The 19,271-nt window shown below is 39.4% G+C and overlaps 1 protein-coding gene across 1 annotated transcript in view; it reads right to left on the reverse strand.

The window, feature by feature from the left end:
• The window catches only part of E2F7 (E2F transcription factor 7), a 41,608-nt gene that overhangs the window by 12,094 nt on the left and 10,243 nt on the right, over positions 1–19,271 (reverse strand). The window contains exons 3-8 of the mRNA XM_015406653.1: positions 12,212–12,490; positions 6,341–6,509; positions 3,746–4,033; positions 3,016–3,174; positions 2,275–2,409; positions 726–920 (exon numbers count right to left, since the gene is read on the reverse strand). Of these exons, the coding sequence (XP_015262139.1) occupies positions 726–920; positions 2,275–2,409; positions 3,016–3,174; positions 3,746–4,033; positions 6,341–6,509; positions 12,212–12,490 (1,225 nt within the window). The remainder of the gene's footprint in view (positions 1–725; positions 921–2,274; positions 2,410–3,015; positions 3,175–3,745; positions 4,034–6,340; positions 6,510–12,211; positions 12,491–19,271) is intronic.

Raw genomic sequence — 19,271 nt, forward strand, 5'->3', positions numbered from 1 at the left:
AGAAAGGAACTGGCGGGATGTCCGCGCCTACCCCTCTGGGCATATACAGTGGGGTTCCTGCACATGCCCAGTGGGGCTCGGTGCGAAAATTCGTTAAACTAGAGCTTGCTACAGCACCGATCAGTTCAGCACGTGCGCACTAAACCCATGGGTGTGAAGCACAGAGACCACGAAGAAGATTGGCAATTGTCATGTTTACCAAAGTGGGGAAGGCTGGTATAGTCAGTGGTGAACACAGTGTCCAAATCTGTGTGCTCCTATAAAAATGGCAACCTGAGTTTCAAAATGAAATCTCTCCATTCCGTAGCTAAGTCACAATGTTTCCAACAAACATTTAGCAATACAAAGACTTTTCAGCTCAAGGCATGTAAGATATAAAGTCAGCTCTAAGCTACACACCATGCCCCTCACCAGCGGCTTGTACCCGTTGTTAGAGAATTTTAGTAAGACCTTCAAATCACTTTATAACTTTACAGTGCTGAAGCGTGAAAGTATTATAAAAAAGGATTGTTCCAGTCAGCTCCACCGTACCTGCAACCACAAAATACTCTGTTCTCTTTCCACTTAAAAGAGCCTTAATCTGACAGTGCCACATTCCAGCACAAGAAACAGCATGGTAGCTTAGGTTCATTTGCCCAAAAAGAAATGCACAGCTGATGGCTCTTAACTGGCTGCTATTAGTGGAGCTGGTGGGTTGGTAGAGAGCAAGTCCCTCAGCAACTTACCTTGCCTCCCTCGGTGCGGACTGCTGGGTTCAGAGCTGACCTTCCTCTTGACCACTTTGGCAGGCTGAGTGTTGTTAAAAGAAGCATGTCTTGAGAGACGCTCTTTCCCAGTCACACAAGCTTGGTATGGAACACGGATCTCCCCTTTCACTTCTTTCAAAGAGGCACAGGTTGAATTGTTCACCTTTAGATCACCTAAACACATACGTTCTTGTTACTTAACTAGCCAAGGGGTGACCCACCGCCATTTTACTTTCTGCCATGTTCCAGCCCCAACAGAGGCACAGAGCTTAGCCCTCCAGTATTTTAATGTCCAGATGTTACATGCTCGATAGGCTGCATTCTGGACTAAATAAATCTACACTCGATTCTTACATTACCCTTACTGTAACATGGTTCCAGCAATTCCCTCTCTCTTCCCCAATTTATATACTGGGCAACTTACAAAACATAATGTTTCTGAAGGGAAGGAATTTGGGAACCTGAGCCGGCTAGAAAATATATCCTTTCCTTCTCATGTACTTTGAAAATCCTAGTTTGCTCGAGTTGCGAGCCAAAGAGCTCTTGCCCTTTGGACTAGTTTGAGTTGCAACAGTTGGCATGAATGGAGGCATCTTCCTCACTGAGTCATGGTCCGGCAGTCAGGGCAGCCACAAATCTCAAAGGCAATCAGTGACGAGGTCATTATCATTCCCTGTCAGTGAACTGAGCCACCCTGAAGACGGCTCAGACGACTGCAAGGGTTAAGGTGGTGAGCACCGCCATCTTGCCCTTAAGAACATAAGAGATGCCAATGTTGGATCAGGCCAAAGGCCCATCCAGTCCAACAGTCTGTATCACACAGTGGCCAGAAATACCAGTGCCATCAGGAGGTCCACCAGTGGGGCCAGGACATTAGAAGCCCTCCCACTGTTGACCCCCCCAAGCACCAAGATGACAGAGCATCACTTGCCCCAGAGTCCCTATCTATACCTTGTGGCTATGTATGGGGCACCATGTATGGGGCACCACTTTGGTTTTGTGAAATAAAGGTGTGCTATAAATATTTTAAACAAATACATTCATATCTTCCCCACATTTGTTCTTTCACAGTCTTTTATAATATAAGCGTATCTGGTGAAATACTTAAAAAAAATGTATTTGCATGTTGATGAACTGCGTGCATACCATTTGAATACTTAATACAGTGCTGCTCTTTTTCTTTTTTTAAAGTGAAAGACACAGAAATAGTTATCACCATAAAGATGCTCACTGAAAAATCACTGGGGATGGTCCTATGACTCCCTGCTGCTAAGTCAGATCCTGCCTGTCTTTCTTGTCAAAGTCTTTCTCCGGTGGAAAAAGTTTTTCTCCATCAATGACTTAATAGAATTGGAGTCATAGGATCCAACGTAGCAGAACCTTTGCTTTTCAATTTAAACACATTCAGATGTCATCCAGTATTATTTATGCATGTACAAAGACACCTACAGAGGCTGTTAAAGCAGCTGGATATTCCAATGAGAGAAATGACCTAATATAAATGACATGATGTAAAGAAATTTACCACAATCAGCACTGAATTCCACAGGCCCAATCCATTTGAAGGCTGGTTTACGACCTCTTTCTTCTGTTACATGAACTTTCTTTATGAGCCCCAGGCTTGTTAGGACATTGGCAATATCATACAGTCTTCGTACCTTTGCTAAGAAAGAAAGGGCAGTTTAAATCAAAATGAATGAATGCAGTAAATATAAATGTAGTTGACCTGGCTAAAGTAAGTTGAGTTTTCTGACAACAGCTGTCCACAGGGATCAGGTAGAGACTCAAAATGTTGCTTATAATTTGGGTGTACATGTCCGTTGAAGAAAAACATAGTACCAATGATTTCTATTGTCGTCCTCCAGTCCAGTCTTGTGTCCCACGTAAACCAATGTATTGATTTTAATTAAGTAAGCAGTACTATCTGTTGGAAATATAACCAATCTATAGAGGTAGGTTAAGTTCAGGTGTTGAGGTTGGTGTGTGATATTTTTATTACAGTAAGCAATAAATGCCAAATAATCATGTAGTAGGCCCATGTATCACCATATGACATTGCTCTTAACTTCCATTGAAAATGCTTCCTGGAAGGCTGAAAAACCAAATATGCGCCACAATCTTAAACAGAGCCTACACCTTCCCCATCCATTGAAACTGACTAGTTTAGAAGAGTGCAGCTCTATTTTGGGATGCTCTCTAGGTCTGTCGATACGACAGAACTTCTCTTCAGTGACTGGATAATAACTTACCATTTGGAAATAAGCCTTACTTTTAAACTTGCTGTGATCTGCAATATCCTGGCTTTCTTCTATCAATATTTTTGCTGCTATGTCGAGAGTGACTATCTTGGTCTTGGAGACAAGGAACAGCATGACAAATTTTTGGCTCATAATCCTCAGCGACTTGTCCTTTCTGCTGTTTGCAGATGCTGTATTACAAACACAACCCAAGTCTCAGCATGTCACATCTATCACAGCCAAGAAAACATTACGAAGGTTTCTTGTTCAGGGGGGGGGAAATCCTTGTGGGAGACGGTTGGTTTTTTAAAAGCAGAAAATAATTGCACATAAACAGATGGGAAGGCACACTTTTAACTCTTGCTTCAAGAGAAAAAACCCACAGTAAAATGATATCCTGAAGCACTGCAATGGAAAGTGAGACTATGAACAGGGTTTTAACCTAATTCTACCGTTTCTGCTGATACCTGTGTTCAATATAATGGAGAGTGAGATAAGGCTATTTGGCTTGTGTTCCAGAAAGATAAAAATGAGAGTTGCCAAGTGAAGAAGGATTGGGATAACAAGTGGGGACAGAGCCACAAGCTATTATGTAGTCCCCACACTTGGAGGAAAAGGAGGTCTGTCTTCAAGAAGTAGTTTCCTTTTCTATGCAGTTGTTTATTTTTTTAAAATTAAAAATAGAGTAGCACCACACAGATTTTTGTACCGAAGATGGCAAGAATATCAAGCCTGCTTCGCCAGTATCCGTAGTTAACTTACCAGACGGACAATCTGTCTCTGAGAAGTCAAGCAACTGTCTGTCTTGGAAGTCTATAAAGGTCTCTCTTTTGTGTTCTCCAAATCTACACTCGAGGTCTACTTCTTTATGCTGGAAATAAGCCATCAGTTCTTCATATTTTTGCAGCTCTCCTATTTCTTGGAGGTTTTTCAGAGTCTGACTCAGGCTGTGTAGACCATGCCAACAGTATTGATTCTTAGCCACTCGGCTAACAAGTTGAAGGGACTCTAGGACATTCACTATGTCATAAATTCGCCTGCGTTCAACTCCTGGATATAGAGACAGAAGCAAAACCAAGGGTAAGAAAGGGCAGCTACTTGTAGTGTTTCAAGACTACATAGTCCCTCTGCCTATCTTCCAAAACCTTTCATTAAATGCCACAAAAATTCCCCTCTCCTGGTCACACAAAACAAGGCATGGATAGTCTCCTAATAAAAAGTAAACTGAGTCATACTCAGTGTTTCCAGTTTCCACTGCGTATCACCCCACAAGCAATTTATTTAATAAGTGTTGAAGTGCTACAAATTTTTGGCTTTATTGTAGTGAATGTTCTGCATACATAAACAATGTAGTGCCATATTGTGTAATTTAAAAAGATTCACTTCTGACCATTTTTCATAAATTTTAAGAGATGCTCTTACATTTCACTTTTTTGTCTGAATACAGACACCACTGGACTCAAACTAGGAGCCATTGTCCAGGCATTGGCTGTCTACACAACTGCTGGCCAAAGAAGGTAATTACAGAGGGCAATTTTCTTTCCTGCCACTGCTCTGAGCAGGAAAAGAGGCAGCCAGCAGGAGGTCTGCCACCACAGCGGGAGGTTTGGCACCCTAGCACCCAGTGAAGCTGTTGCTGCGGCCCCATCCTTCTGAATGTATAACCTAGAACAACCTGGCCAGGTCATGGATCCAGCAGCTTCCATAGGGTCAGAAATTTATTTAGAGATGTGTTATCTCAAGCGTGTGCTACAGGTTCACCCATTTATAATATGTACTTCATATAAAGATTTATATCTGTGAGAAGGCACTGTTCCTGAACCCCCAACCAAGCCAGAGGTGGGAGCATTAATTTGAATTCAGGGAACCATAAAAATGACACTGTTGTGTTAAGATTTGGAGGTATCTTGCCCTAGTAGCAAATGTGGAGTTGTGAGCCTACAGTGAAAATGACTTACTGCTCTGGTCTCATTTCTTGATGCTGTCACTTTTTATTACATTTTTCATTAAACTTCATACAGCGAAAGGCTAAACAATTTTACCCTGACAACACTATGACAAAAATCTATTTTAAGAAAATATGCTATGTGAACAGAAAAATTAATAATTTTACAGTTCAGTCCTGAACCAATGTTCAGTCCTGAACCAAGAAAGATCTACGGGTTATAATGACATGTACTATGTCTATGTTCAGTCCCTTACAACCCAATTAACAATCCAGTTAAGTAAAATTTATTTGGAATGCCTCTGATGTCGTGTCAAAGAAACCAAGCAGACTAAATTTGCCTAAATTCAACTATTTCAGTTGAACAATGGGCAATGAACTGAGCTGTTATCTGTGTGAAAGAATATCACCAGTAGATGATAACGTAGCCACGAAGATACAAAAAGTTTAGAGAAGACATAAAATTTACTTACAGCTAATGAACAGAGCAATGTATGTACAAAATATCTTTGCTCATGTCATTGACAACTAGAATTATTACTATTGGTGGGGCATTTCAGTTTTATATATATTCACGTGACATGCCATTTCATGTGAATATGTTTTTAAATACACATACACACACACACACATTAATTAAAATAAAGGCACAGAAACCAGTCTCAGATATATTCTCTCTCACATCTCTAAGGCTGCGTTCAAATACACTGAAAACCGTGGTTTGGAATTCTGGTGTTGAATGGAAGAGAACAAACAACATTCTGTCCCTTTGTCCAATACCCTCCCCCACCCACGGAGGGAAGGGGAAGACTGTGGGACTGAGGACTTCCAATACTCATTTCCATTATATGTTTTTAACAGTATTTCTAAATACATTCTATTAATATAATTACTAAATAATCAGCTGTGAACCCATATAAATCTATAGGTTCACAGCGGATTATTTAGGAATGCCTCTTAGTGACCTGTATAGCCCTGGGCTGCTGCCACACACGCTAAATAATCCACTTTAAATCCACTTTTAGTGCACTTTCAAAGTGGATTTTGCCAGTTCACACAGTAAAACTCCACTTTGAAAGTGCACTGAAAGTGGATTGAAAGTGGATTACTTAGCGTGTGTGGCAGCAGCCCTGGTTAGCCTGATCTTGTCAAATCTCGGAAGCTAAGCGGGGTTGGCCCTGGACAGTATTTGGATAGGAGACCTCCAAGGCACAGCAGGCAATGGCAAAAAGTCTCTTGCCTTGAAAACCTTTGGGGGCGCCGTACGTCAGCTGTGACTTGAGAGCCCTTTCCTCCACCACCAAAGTAAGCCCCACTGAAATGGACAGAAACTGTACAAACAGCCTAACTCATTTACACAATTCATTAGGAACATCATTCTCGCAGTCAGCATTGTTTTCTTTCATACAAACCGAGACTGGAAGCCACTTCATCCAATGAAATTGTTGTTTTTTCTGCTGATAGTGGGTAACTGGGGTAACGAGCTAAAAACTTTTGGCACAATAGTCCTAAGCTTTTCTGCTTTCTGCTGGGTCTCTGCTTTTCATAGTCATCTGCTGTTCCATCATCTACAGCATCACACTATTAAAGAAACAGATACAAAGGCTTTTTAATGGCACTCTGCTGTTAGCTGGGATACTGATAAAATCTATAGTATGCCAAATACGTCACATCTAGACTTCAAGCTGAAAAATTAATATAAAATTTAGAAACTTATGTTCAGAGCTGAACATTTAGTTCATGTGAACCAGGCAAGAGATCCTGGGTTGGATGAGAACAGGGGATTTTTTACATGTGAAAAAGGAAGGACAGGATCCCCTTTGACCAGCAAAAAGGGCTATGTTTGTGATCACGGGAACTGCGTGGACAAAAACCACATGAAAGGGGGCTGTAATGAGGAAACTGGCCAAGACTGTGTGGAAAAGCTGGGTGGATCTAACTCCGCCTGTCTCACCCAATGTATATTAGCAATCAAGAAAATGTCCTCTGCATATCTAGGACCCTGTTCCAGAAAACCACAACGGGTCTGCTGAATCTGTCCTTTCTTCATCCCTTCTGACCTTAGAGCTTTCTCTGCTTCTCACAGTGGATAATGGCCAGAATTGGGCACCAGAAGCAGCCATGAGCAGTAGGCTGATGCACAGGATACGTTATGTCCTCTGAGATGCACCGTGGCAAATAAGTAACACAGAAACAGTACTTATTTAGTTCAACGCTACTTTTCTGCCAGCATTTAAGATGCTATCTTAACAGCGCCATCTTAAGCAGAGTTACTCTTCTAAGCCCACTGAAGTCAATGGACTTAGAAGGGTACCACTCTGCTTAGGACAGCGTTGTTAAGGTGGCATCTTACTTTATAAAGAAAACACGAAATAAATTACAAGAAGTAATTAAGGGGAGGAAACCCCCCCCCCCTGTAATCCCATTCCTTCCCAAACAACAGAGAAGTGCTTCTGTCTGTAAGACAGTTCCCAACAATACTTGTTGTTCATGGCACAAAAATGAAACCAAATTCTGACTGGGAGTTTCTCTGCTTGTCTCTAAAGAAGGAGCGGTGCTTTCAGGAATCATTGTTCTGGCTTTGAGGATTGTTCCTAAAGAGAGCATTCTATCAGGGCTCCATAGTTCAAGAGCTATACTGTAGAGGGCCACTTTCAAAGTCCCCTCACTCAGGTGTGTTTTTTGTGCTATTACCTGAGGAAGTTTACAGAGAAGTTGGATCTGACTTAATAGTCCGGAAGGCAGTAAAGTTTCTTTTAAGCAATAACTTATTCAAAGCAATTCTCACTTGAAGGGGAGCTGAGACAATTCCCAGTAAGATTTCTTAATTTTACAGCTTGCAGTATCTATACTGCCTTCTGCAGTATTATGCATAATAAACTTCATATAGTGGGGGTGGTTTAAAATTGATGCATAGGTTGCAGACGTGCCAATGTTCATTTAAGTTTTTAGAAAGTATTCCCAAACAGTACTTAATATACATAATAAATGGAAGGCAAGCTAATGAACACATGTAACCATACTTTGAATTCAGATCATTCAAAGAATGGAGTAATCCATCATAAGCATATTATAGCAGTTGGACTAAATTATGCTGTAAATCAGGGATGGGCTGACTTTTTCAATCAGAAAACTATGAAAGAGGGAGAAGTGCACATAATTTTCATATTTTGATCACAAGTAATTGCATAATTTATATTTCATTAATATGGTGGCTGCCATACAGCTCACAGGCATTTTACAGTCTCATATTCATGATGGAATACTTGGTCCCTTGGTGGGAAACACACTAAAAAACTGTAAAATGTATTGTGCACAAGATATGGAAAACACAGAGATGTTTAATGTCTTTTGTAAGTATTCTTTGTTTACAAGATCATATGCTGTAAAATCTAATATGAGGAGTGGTCCTATATATGCAGCTGCATAGAAGAAGTGGTATATGGCTGGCCAGTCAAACACACAGCTTATAATAACAGGTACGAATAAAGAAGGAGAAGCAATTATTTTATTAGATGAATAGGTAATCAGAATCTGGAGAAGAATTGAAGTAGAACAATTTGCGCAAGTTGTTAGTTGTCCTAGCAACGTGATAATACTGCTTCAAGGAACTTGGAGCATCCTAGTTAAGACGGAATCCGTCTTGAAAAAACACAGAGTCTAATCATGGAGGTTTTTCTGTGAGACAAGGAAATGAGAAAATGAACTGATGGACAGCAACAACTTTGAAGTGTTTTGCCTTGGGAAACCTGTCTTACAAAGACACCATGTTCTGTAAATAAGATGACTGTTTTGCTTTGCAGAAGACAAGATAATGCGACTAATGTAAATATCAGCCCAAACTGGAAATTTTCATAGGTGGATATATAGTTAGGGGCCTGTAAGTAGGCTTACTTTGATATGCCAACAATGTCTTCTGAAAAAGAATGTGTCCAATTTCACACAATATAACTATGGAACTAAGGACTAGCAAAGAATATAAATTATTGGATTTTACAGTGTATTCTGAATAATATTTCAACTGAACTAGTTTGAATTTAAGATAATATTTGGACTGAGATGCATATGTAGGTGACTTGCCAGAGTGTTTCTTGAAACTCAAAAAGTGATGGGCTTTGGTGGAAGCTTGAAGGCTGCAGGAAAAGAGTTTCAGCCTTCTAAGTACACTGAAGTCAATGGGCTAAGAAGGTGCTGGACTGCCCTACTGGCTTTAAATTAGAATGGGGAGGAGGATATTCATTGTAGCAAAACCAGTGACTGAATTCGATTGTACTTCTATGTAACTATGTACGTTTATTTGTTTGCTAAAATCTTCCTATGCTTCCATGTAAGTCTTTTCTTTCAAAAATCATTTAACTTGTTTCAGTTTGAATCAGGGTGGATAAAAATCAATATTTTTTTAAAAAAACAACAAAAAATGGATTTTAAAAAAAATTTAAATTGGATTTTTAAATAAAATGCTTTTTGAGGAAAAAAAAATCTATCTAAAGATAGTTTTCTATTTAAGATACATTATAGTCCAAAGATTATTCATGAAATAAGGATTAGTCCTTAATTATGCAGCATGAGGCTGTATAGTCATGCAATGTTTACATTTTTTGGTAAATGAATTCCATTAATCCATTCACAATGTCATGCTCTTCCAGAGGTTTCTGTAAGATTATTGGGCAATTTTTCTGTCTTCAAGAAGATATTATCATAGATGCTGGGTTTTACAGTTCTCAGAACTGTGAATTTGTGTCTGCAGAGATCACATGCCTCTTCTTCACAGCAAAGATGTTATAAAATAAACATACAGAGTTGAGAAAAAGACCTTAATCCCATCGTTCCTTGACAAATCTATGTACACAGAATCAACCCCTTATCTCTTAAGTGCTAAATTTGAAAAATTAAATGAATAGAAGACTGTTGGGAGTGGAATAGATCTGCAAAAGAAGCTAAGTTTGAGGAGGGAGGGGCAAGCAGTAAAAACGAAAGTAAAACCATTTGAGCAGTAAGTCTTTGGATCTTTGTGTGTATAGCCTGAGGTTTATCATATTACTAAGAGTAAGGCCCATTGTGGGAAGAAATACAATGGACGCTGGAAAGAGCCTCCAGATGAGTATCCTGGCTGTGGCTGGTGGGGTGGCAGAGGGAAGGGGAAAATAGAGGGAGGCGAGCCATGTTTATTTCCTTCTGCTTAGCTATAAGGCAGGGCTGTCTCAAGTAATTTTGCTGCCCCAAGTGGGTAGTATGGGAGGAGAGCCGCATGGTAACAGGTATGGTTCCCTCCACACCTGACTTATGTTGATTTGGGGCTATGCAGTAGCAGCTAAGGTAGAAAAGCACCTCTTCCTATGCCATGTTTTCTGGGTTCCAAGGGTCTGGAAAGTGCTTCCATAGCCAGTTACAGGGTTGCCAACTCTGGGTTGAGAAACACCTGTAGATTTGAGGAGTAGAGCCTGGGGAGGGCAGGGTTTGGGGTGGGGAGGGACCTCAGCAGGATATAATGCCATAGTGTCCACTACCCAAAGCAGCTATTTTCTCCAGAACTGATCTTGGTCATCTCGAGATCAGTTGTAATAGCTGGAGATCTCCAGGTGCTGCCTGGAGGTTGGCTTATGTGGGGAGGGTCCTCAGCAGGATATAATGCCATAGAGTTCACTGTCCAAAGCAGCCATTTTCTCCAGGAGAACTGATCTTGGTTATCTCGAGATCAGTTGTAATAATTGTAGATCTCCAGGTGCTGCATGGAGGTTGGCTTATGTGGGGAGGGACCTCAGCAGGGTATAATGCCATAGGGTCCACTGTCCAAAGCAGCCATTTTCTCCAGGAGAACTGATCTCGGACATCTCAAGATCAATTGTAATAATTGCAGATCTCCCGGTGCTGCCTGGAGGTTGGAAATACTTAGAGGAGGGCCTGGTTTGTTGAAGGACTTCAGTGAAATATACTGCCCATAGAGCTCACCCTCCAAAGCAACTATTTTATCTATGGGGACTGATCTCTGTAGTCTGGAGATCAATTGTAATTCATGGAGGTGTCCAGGCCTCCCCACCCCTCAATTTAACTGATTAACACTTCAACTGACTCCCTGCTAATGCCCCATGCCCTCTTGGGACTCCCAACTTGGGAGTTGTAGTTCTAATTCGTTTTGCTATGATTGTAGTAAGGCCAGCTGAGAACTACAACTCCCAAGATGCAACGTGTCAAACGTGGGGGTTTAAGAATGGAGGAGCTGGTGGGACAGGCCAACAGGATGTCAAGGTGGCTTCTCCAGTGGCCAATTGGAGAGTAGGTGAGTTGTTGCCAGCATAGCATGCCTTTTATATATTGAGATAGGATTATTTCCCTGGAGGAGAAAACCTGTAATGGTAGCAGGCCATAAAAGAGACCCAGTTTGGGAATATTTTGATGAAGTTCCTCTACCTTATGGGTAAGGCAAGCATGCGTGCAAAATGCAAACACTGCAACAAAGAAATGCAAGACCTGGTGGCCTGAATGAAACAACATCATGAGAAGTGCTGTGATGAAGATGACGAAAGGAACATGTTTGAACAGGCAGGATCTTCAGGTTCGTAAATCTCTTGATTTCATCATATTTCTTAAAGACCGCCCTGAGGAACTGTCATGTTTGAGCAAAATTATATCTGCTGTTGTTATTATTGCATGTTACTGTCATTTTGATATAGTTGTTATGTAGAAATAAAGAGCTGAAATGAATTATGGAGTCTATGCTTTCCTTACTAGACCAGTGTTTGCCTATTCAGGCAATATAAGGACCTATGATTTTGGTTCCAGAGAGTGAAAAAAAGACAGGTGTTAAACCACAGCAAACCTGCAAGAGATGAAGCAAACGCAAAGTGAAGACTAGATATCTTGTAGGACCTTGACATCAAGACTGGTCTTGTCTTTTTTCAGGTGAGGTGGCAAGGCACTGTGAGTAGGAGATCCTCAAAGCGTCTGTAGGTAATTAACATCCAGACCCAATCAGGCAAGTCTTCCAAATGTTCTGTATGAAATGTCAGGGACTTGCGGGGAGCAAAAGAACAGTCTTTTGCACTGAGGAGTCACAAAGGACTGGATCCCTTATTGAGGCCTCAGCTCAAAAGTACAGCCTTTTCACCCAACAGAGACACAGGAAGTACATCTGGAAGGAGGCAAAAGATGGGTTCCCTATCAGTACATAGCTCTAAGACAGCAGTGTCACAGTTATTCCTTATGAAAAAGTTAGAATATTGTTTAATGGAAACAGACATTAAACTACCACTCACTCTCAACAAACTATATGACAAGTTTCTTACCTGCAAGGAATCAGGAAAAGCACCACCAAATTCACTGTTCTCAATAGGTCTGAAAAGCTCTTTCTTCTTTTCCCTATCCCTCATGTCAGGGCTGGCAGCACTAATAAGCATCTTCAGGTTAGCTGTGGGCGTCCACGGATCTGTCAGGGGCCTATCACTCAGCTTAACAGGTGTAATTGGATTTCTCTCTGGGGTATAGGTTTTTTGCTTTGACAAATCAATGGGTTCATTTTTCATAGGAGTCTTTGGAGCCATTTTAGGTCGATCAAATATGTTTTCCTGTAAGAGAGAGAAGACAGCCAGAAGGTACAGAGGCCACCAATCAATGCAACTATATTTATCACTACTTTGTGTCAAAAGATTTTAAAGCCAAAGTCTTCCTTAAGGGGGACAGATTAGGCAACCCCCCCCCCACAAAAGGCTGGAGTGCGAATTCTCACACCCCAGGGGTATACTACCAAAAGTTCCCTTACTATCCCATCAGCCAGAAACCAAGCCTCCAGCCCTCCCAGGGTTAAGTTCAAGAAGTCAGCCCTGCAAGGTAGGATGCTTACAAAGTGAGTTTCAGAAAACACCTAAAGTACTGGATTCAAATTGAAACCCCGAAATCCAAGAATGCCACAAAATTTAAACAATTTATTAAAAGATTATGCAGGAATATACAATAAAAGGGCAGTGAACTGTGAGGATAAAATAATAAAGCTAAATATCTAATCTAAGCACATTTACAAGCATTGGCTCAAGATCGATGTTACCTGGCAAGATTGAGTCCAACAGGGTCTCAAAGCCCAAGACAAGCGCTCTGGCCAGCAAGTCCCACCCAAAATCAAGAAGTGTCCCAAAGTTAGATGTAATCCAGACAAATGACAGAAACGAAACTGAAGAATCTTTCTTTATGCCCAATGATCCGTGTTGGCATGATTCTGCAATTGTTGTTTTAATGTTTATTATTGTATTTTAATTTTTTTATTGTATTGCTAATATGATGTAACCCGCCCTGAGCCCGCTCGCGGGATGAGTGGGCTATAAATACAAATAATAAATAACCCAATCAAATGTATGACCAATGATGTAACTTGACCAATCAGGTATGTTGCTAACCAGGTGTCTCAACAAATCAGGTAAGATCAGCCCTGCTGGATCAGACCAATGGCCCATCTAGTCCAGCATCCTGCATCACACAATGGCCAACCAGTTCCTGTGGACGGCCGACAAAAGGGTATAGAGGCTTAGGCCTTCCCCTGATGTTGCCTCCTGGCTCTGGGATTCAAAGGTTTAGTGCCTCTGAATGTGGAGGTTCCCCTCAGTCACCATGGCTAGTAGCAACTGATAGACTTATCCTCCATGAATCTATCTAATCCCCTTTTAAAGCTGTTTGTTCCTGTGGCCATCACTACATCCTTGGGAAGAGAATTTCACATTTTATTCACTCTCTGTTTCAAAGTAGTATTTCCTGTTGTCTGTCCTGAACCTACTGCCCATCCTACTGTCCTTTTTGAGATATGGTGACTGGAACTGTACACAGTATTCCAAATGAGGCTGCACCAAAGATCTATATGGGGGCATTATAATATCAGCCGTTTTATTCTCAATCCCTTTCCTAATAATCTCTTAACACAGAGTTTGCCTCTTTCACTGCTGCAGCATACTGGGTTAACACCTTCACTGAGCTATTCATTACGACCCCAAGATCTTTTTCCCTCTCAGTCTCAGCAGGTTTAGACACCATTAGCCCTATGGGTTAGTAGATCAACTATTTCACATCTGAGTTCCTTAAGAACTCTCGGGTGTATGCCATCAGGACCTGGAGATTTATCAGTTTTTAATTTCCTCAACAGATCTAGAATTTCATCTCTCGTCACCTCAATTTGGCTCAGTTCTTTAGACTCCCTTCCTGAAAATAGGGGCTGTGGCATGGGTACGTGCCCTACACTTTCCACAGTGAACACAAGCAAAAAAAGCCACTGTGCTTCTCTGCCACCTCCCTATCTTCCTTTAGCAATCCCTTTTATTCCTTGGTCATCCAAAAGCCCCACTGCTTCCCTGGCTGGTTTCCTGCTCTGGATAAATTGTTTGTCCTGATGCTTTTAGCAATCTGCTCCTCAAAATCTCTTTTTGCATGCCTAATTATTGACTTGCATTTCTTTTGCCAGAGCCTGTGGTCCCTCCTGTTCAATTCATTGGGACAGACCTACCACTTTTTAAAAGCTTCCTTCATTTGCATTGTTAACCATACAAGTCTTCTTTTAGACTTGGCAGTGTCTTTCCTTTTTTTTTTTTGGTAAACAAATTTTATTTTTTTCTCAGGAATACAACATATAAAACATTTCATTCTATCAATTGTCTACCCCATTCCCAGTTCCTCCCCTCCCTCCAATGGCTTCCCACAATGCTTCCACCCCTGCTCCAAATTACTTCATATCATCAACAATATCAGTTTTTCATCATTACAATCTAAAGATAACATCGTTTGACTTAATATTGATCTAAACATATTAAGTTTTGTTTCACATCCCAGTTCTTTTCCAGATAAATTTTAAAATCATTCCATTCTCCAAAAAACTCATCGTCTTCTTTGTTATTCAGTTTTTTTGTAATCTTATCCATTTGTGCCATGAACAGAACTTTTTGTATCCATTCTTCAACCTCTGGTACCTTTTCTGTCTTCCAAAACTGAGCATAAATCATTCTCGCTGTCACTATCAGGTACCAGAGTAAAGTTTTTTTAGTCGTATTGACTTCTTCCATTTTGAGTCCCAAAAGCAGAATTTCCGGTGCTTTTTTAAAAGAACATTTCAGTATTTTTTGCATTTCATTGTGGACTTTTGTCCAAAAGTCTACAGCTTTCTCACAAGTCCACCACATATGATAAAATGAGCCCTCATGCCTCTTACATTTCCAACATTTGTTTGACATATTTTGATTCATATTTGCAATCTTCTTAGGTGTCATGTACCACCTATACATCATCTTATAACAATTTTCTTTAACATTAGTACATGTCGAGATCTTAATAGAGTTTTTCCACAAATATTCCCAAGTTTCCATATCCACTTCCTTATTCATATTAATAGCCCATTTTAACATTTGTTCTTTAACAGTTTCATCTTCAGTATACCATTTTAACAACACCTTATACATTTTAGAAATATTTTTTCCTCCTCCACTCTCCCATACCTTTTCAATTTCATTTTTTTCCTCTCTAAAACCATAGTTTTTTTTGTCAGATCTAAAAAGATCATAAATCTGCATATATTTCAACCACTCATATTCATATTCAATTTCATTCTGCTTTTTCATTACCCACTCTGTTCCCTCTTTTTTAATTAAATCTCTATATGGCAACCAGTCTCTACCTCGCTGTCTTGAGTAAGATATCAACACTTCTACTGGTACAATCCACAATGGTCTTAAGTCACTCTGGTACTTCTTATATCTTGTCCATACCATATACAAAGCTTTTCTCACCAAGTGAAGTTTAAAAAAACTGTCCATTTTTATCTTGTCATACCATAAATATGCATGCCAGCCAAATCTACAATCATGCCCTTCCAACCCCAACAATCTGTCATTTTCAAGCTTCACCCATTGATCCATCCATGTTAGACAAACCGCTTCATAATATAGTCTAAGATTTGGCATTTGTAGACCTCCTCTTTCTTTGGCATCACAAAGTATTTTCATTTTGATCCTTGGTTTCTTGCCTGCCCAAACAAATTTTGACAACTCTTGTTGCCACTTGGCCAACAAATCCGTTTTATGCAGAATTGGTATTGTTTGGAACAGGAACATCAAACGTGGTAGGACATTCATTTTTATAACTGATATTCTTCCCATCAGTGATAAGTTCATTTTATCCCATTTCTTAAAATCTTGAGTCAGCTTAGTCCATAATTTCTCATAATTATTCTTATATAGGTCTATATTTTTTGCCGTTAATTCAATTCCAAGGTATTTTGTTTTTTTAACTACTTCACATTGTACCAGTTCTTGTAGTTCCACTTGTTTTTGTTTGATCATGTTTTTACATATAAGTTTTGTTTTATTCTTATTTACGTAAAAGCCGGCCAATTCTCCAAACTCCTTTATTTTTTGAAAAAGCAATGTCAATTTTTCTGTTGGGTTTTCCACCATAAACATTACATCGTCTGCAAATGCTCGATATTTGTATTGGTGTCCTTTATGTGTCAAGCCCTTTATTTCTTGATCGTACTGTATTTTTTGTAAAAGTATTTCCAATACCCAGATAAATAATAACGGTGATAACGGACAACCTTGCCTTGTTCCTTTCTGTACTTTGAAGTTATCTGTCAGTTCTTTATTCACATTTATTTTAGCTCTTTGTTCAGAATAGATAGCTTCAATACAATTTCTAAAATGTTGTCCCGCTTCAATCTTTTCCATCATCTGGTGCATAAAATTCCAATTAAGATTGTCAAAAGCTTTTTCTGCATCAACAAACAGAAAAGCTACTTCTTTTTCTGGGTGCTTTTCATAATATTCAATTGCGTCCATTACTATTCTTACATTGTCTCTAATCTGCCTTTTGGGTAAAAAGCCCGCTTGATCTTCAGAAATTACCGTTTGTAAATAGTTTTTCACCCTTTCTGCAATAATTTTTGCAAAGATTTTATAATCGTTGTTCAAAAGAGATATTGGCCTGTAGTTCTTTACATTTGTTGAATCTTGTCCTTCCTTTGGAATCAAAGAAATAATTGCTTCTTTCCATGAGTCCGGCACCTTTTTGTTTTCTCTTATTTCGTTGGTTAAAGCTTCCAGGACCGGGGAAATTTCTTCTTTCATCTTTTTGTAGAATTTCGCTGTAAATCCGTCCGGCCCAGGCGCCTTCCCCAACTTTGTCTCTTCTATTGCCTTCATCACTTCTTCTTTTTGAATTGGACCATTTAATAAATCTTTGTATTCCTTACTTATTTTTGGTAGTGGAATCTCCTTTAAATATGTTTTAATCTTCTCAAGATCAACTCTAGTTGTTTGGAATAGTTTAGCATAATACTTGAAGAAACATCTCTTTATTCCATTAGGATCAACGAACTCTTTTCCATCTTCTATTATTTTGGTTATCATTCTTCTCTCTCTTCTAGCCTTAAGTTGCCAAGCTAAGTATTTTCCCGGTTTGTTCGCCCCTTCAAAAGATTTCTGTTGTAACTTCTTTAAATTCCAATACATTTCCTGATTCCAAGTCTCATTCAGTTGTTCCTTCAGCAACTTTAATTCTTTAATAATTTGCTTTTTTCCAGGCTTCTTTTTTAATTCCTTTTCTTTCTGAGCAATTTTTTCTAACACTTCTGTTTGTTTTTGAAGTTTTTCCTTTTTTTGCTTCACGTTTTGCGAGATGAGAATTCCTCTCATCACCGCTTTATAAGCATCCCATACAATCTGTATCGGTGTTTCTTTATTTAAATTTTGTTGAAAGAATTGTTTCGTTTCTTCCTTTAACATCTCAATTACCGTTTTCTTATCCAACAAGTCTTCATTAATCCTCCACAGAAAGGGTTTTTTCCTTTCTGTGGAACTCCATACCACCGGATTGTGATCTGAATTACATCTTGGCAAAATTTCAGTCTTATGTGTTTTCATTGATAATTCTTCAGACATCCAAATCATATCAATTCTGGAAAAAGAGCAATGTCTATTGGAATAAAAAGTAAAGTCTTTCTGCATCGGGTTCCATTTCCTCCAAACATCTTCTAATTTTTCTTGCTTAACTAATTCAAAAAAATTCTTTGGCAATTTTCCGCTGAATTCGTTGTCCTTTTGTGGTTTTCTGTCTAGACGATCTATTGTCCCATTAAAGTCTCCGGCCATAATAACTTGCTCATAAGTCAATTGTTGTAATTGGTCAGTTATATCCTTAAAAAATTTTTCCTTTGCTCCATTGGGTGCGTACACGTTGATCAACAATGTTTTTTTCTGCTGAATCATTAATTCCACACCCACGTATCTGCCATCTATGTCCTTAAAAATTTCTGTAGGTTGTAACTCCTTCTTCACATATGTCACAACTCCTTTTTTCTTGTTTGAGGCCGCAGAACAAAATTCAATTCCAAATAAAGCATTCTTTAAATATTTTATATCCTGTTTTCTAATATGTGTTTCTTGCAAGCATATCACGTTGCATTTCTGTTTCTGTATCCAATGATTGATTCTTTTCCTCTTGTTTGGTGAATTTAATCCATTAACATTCCATGACAACAATTTGTACTCCATTATGCGTTTTATTTTAAAGTTCTCCAAAGACGTCCGCATTGTCCGCCTTAAATTTATAAAAGTCCATCATCGATCTGATCTGAATCCTCCCACCTTGATACGTAAAGGATAAACCTTGTGGAATCTCCCATCTATATCTGATGCTCAAAGCTCTGAGTTTGTCCGCCAAGGATTTATACCTTTTCCTGTCTTGCAGTATTGTTCTTGGGAGTTCTCTCATCACCATAATTTTGTTTCCCTCTATTACAAAAGGGACGTTGAATTGCTTCTTGAATATCTCCTCTGTTATTGATCTTGTTACAAATTGTACAATTACATCCCTTGGTAAATTCTTCTTTTCTGCAATTCTGGAGTTCACTCTATAAATCAAATCAAAGTCTGAGTCCATTGACCCTTCCTCCTCGCCCAGAAAAGCCGTTATCACTTCCATCATTTTTTCTTTTAAGTTCTCATTCTCTGTTTCCTTAATGCCTCTGAATCTCAGATGAGTCTGCATCCTTCTGAACTCCATCATTGTCTCTGATCTTGTAATTTGTTGAGTCAAAGAATCTTGTTTCTCTTCTATTTTTTGTATCTTCTCCTCTGTCTCTGTAGTCTTGGTTGCATTTGCTTGAACATCCTTCTTAACTCCTTCCATTTCTTGCTTGATTGAAGTTATTTCTGTAGTAACCAATTCCTTCAATGCTGTTATGTTCTTCTCTTGGACTTCTTCTAGATGTTTCAGATGAATCTGAGTTTGCTTCTCCAGTTGGTCCCCCAATGTTTTTTCTATCTGCTCCCCCATGGCTTGTATTGCCTCTGTCATTCTCTTCTCCATTGCTTCCATGGAGGC

This window comes from Gekko japonicus, unplaced genomic scaffold (genome assembly GCF_001447785.1).
Source record: "Gekko japonicus isolate JY-2015 unplaced genomic scaffold, Gekko_japonicus_V1.1 scaffold188, whole genome shotgun sequence".
Lineage (NCBI taxonomy): Eukaryota > Metazoa > Chordata > Lepidosauria > Squamata > Gekkonidae > Gekko > Gekko japonicus.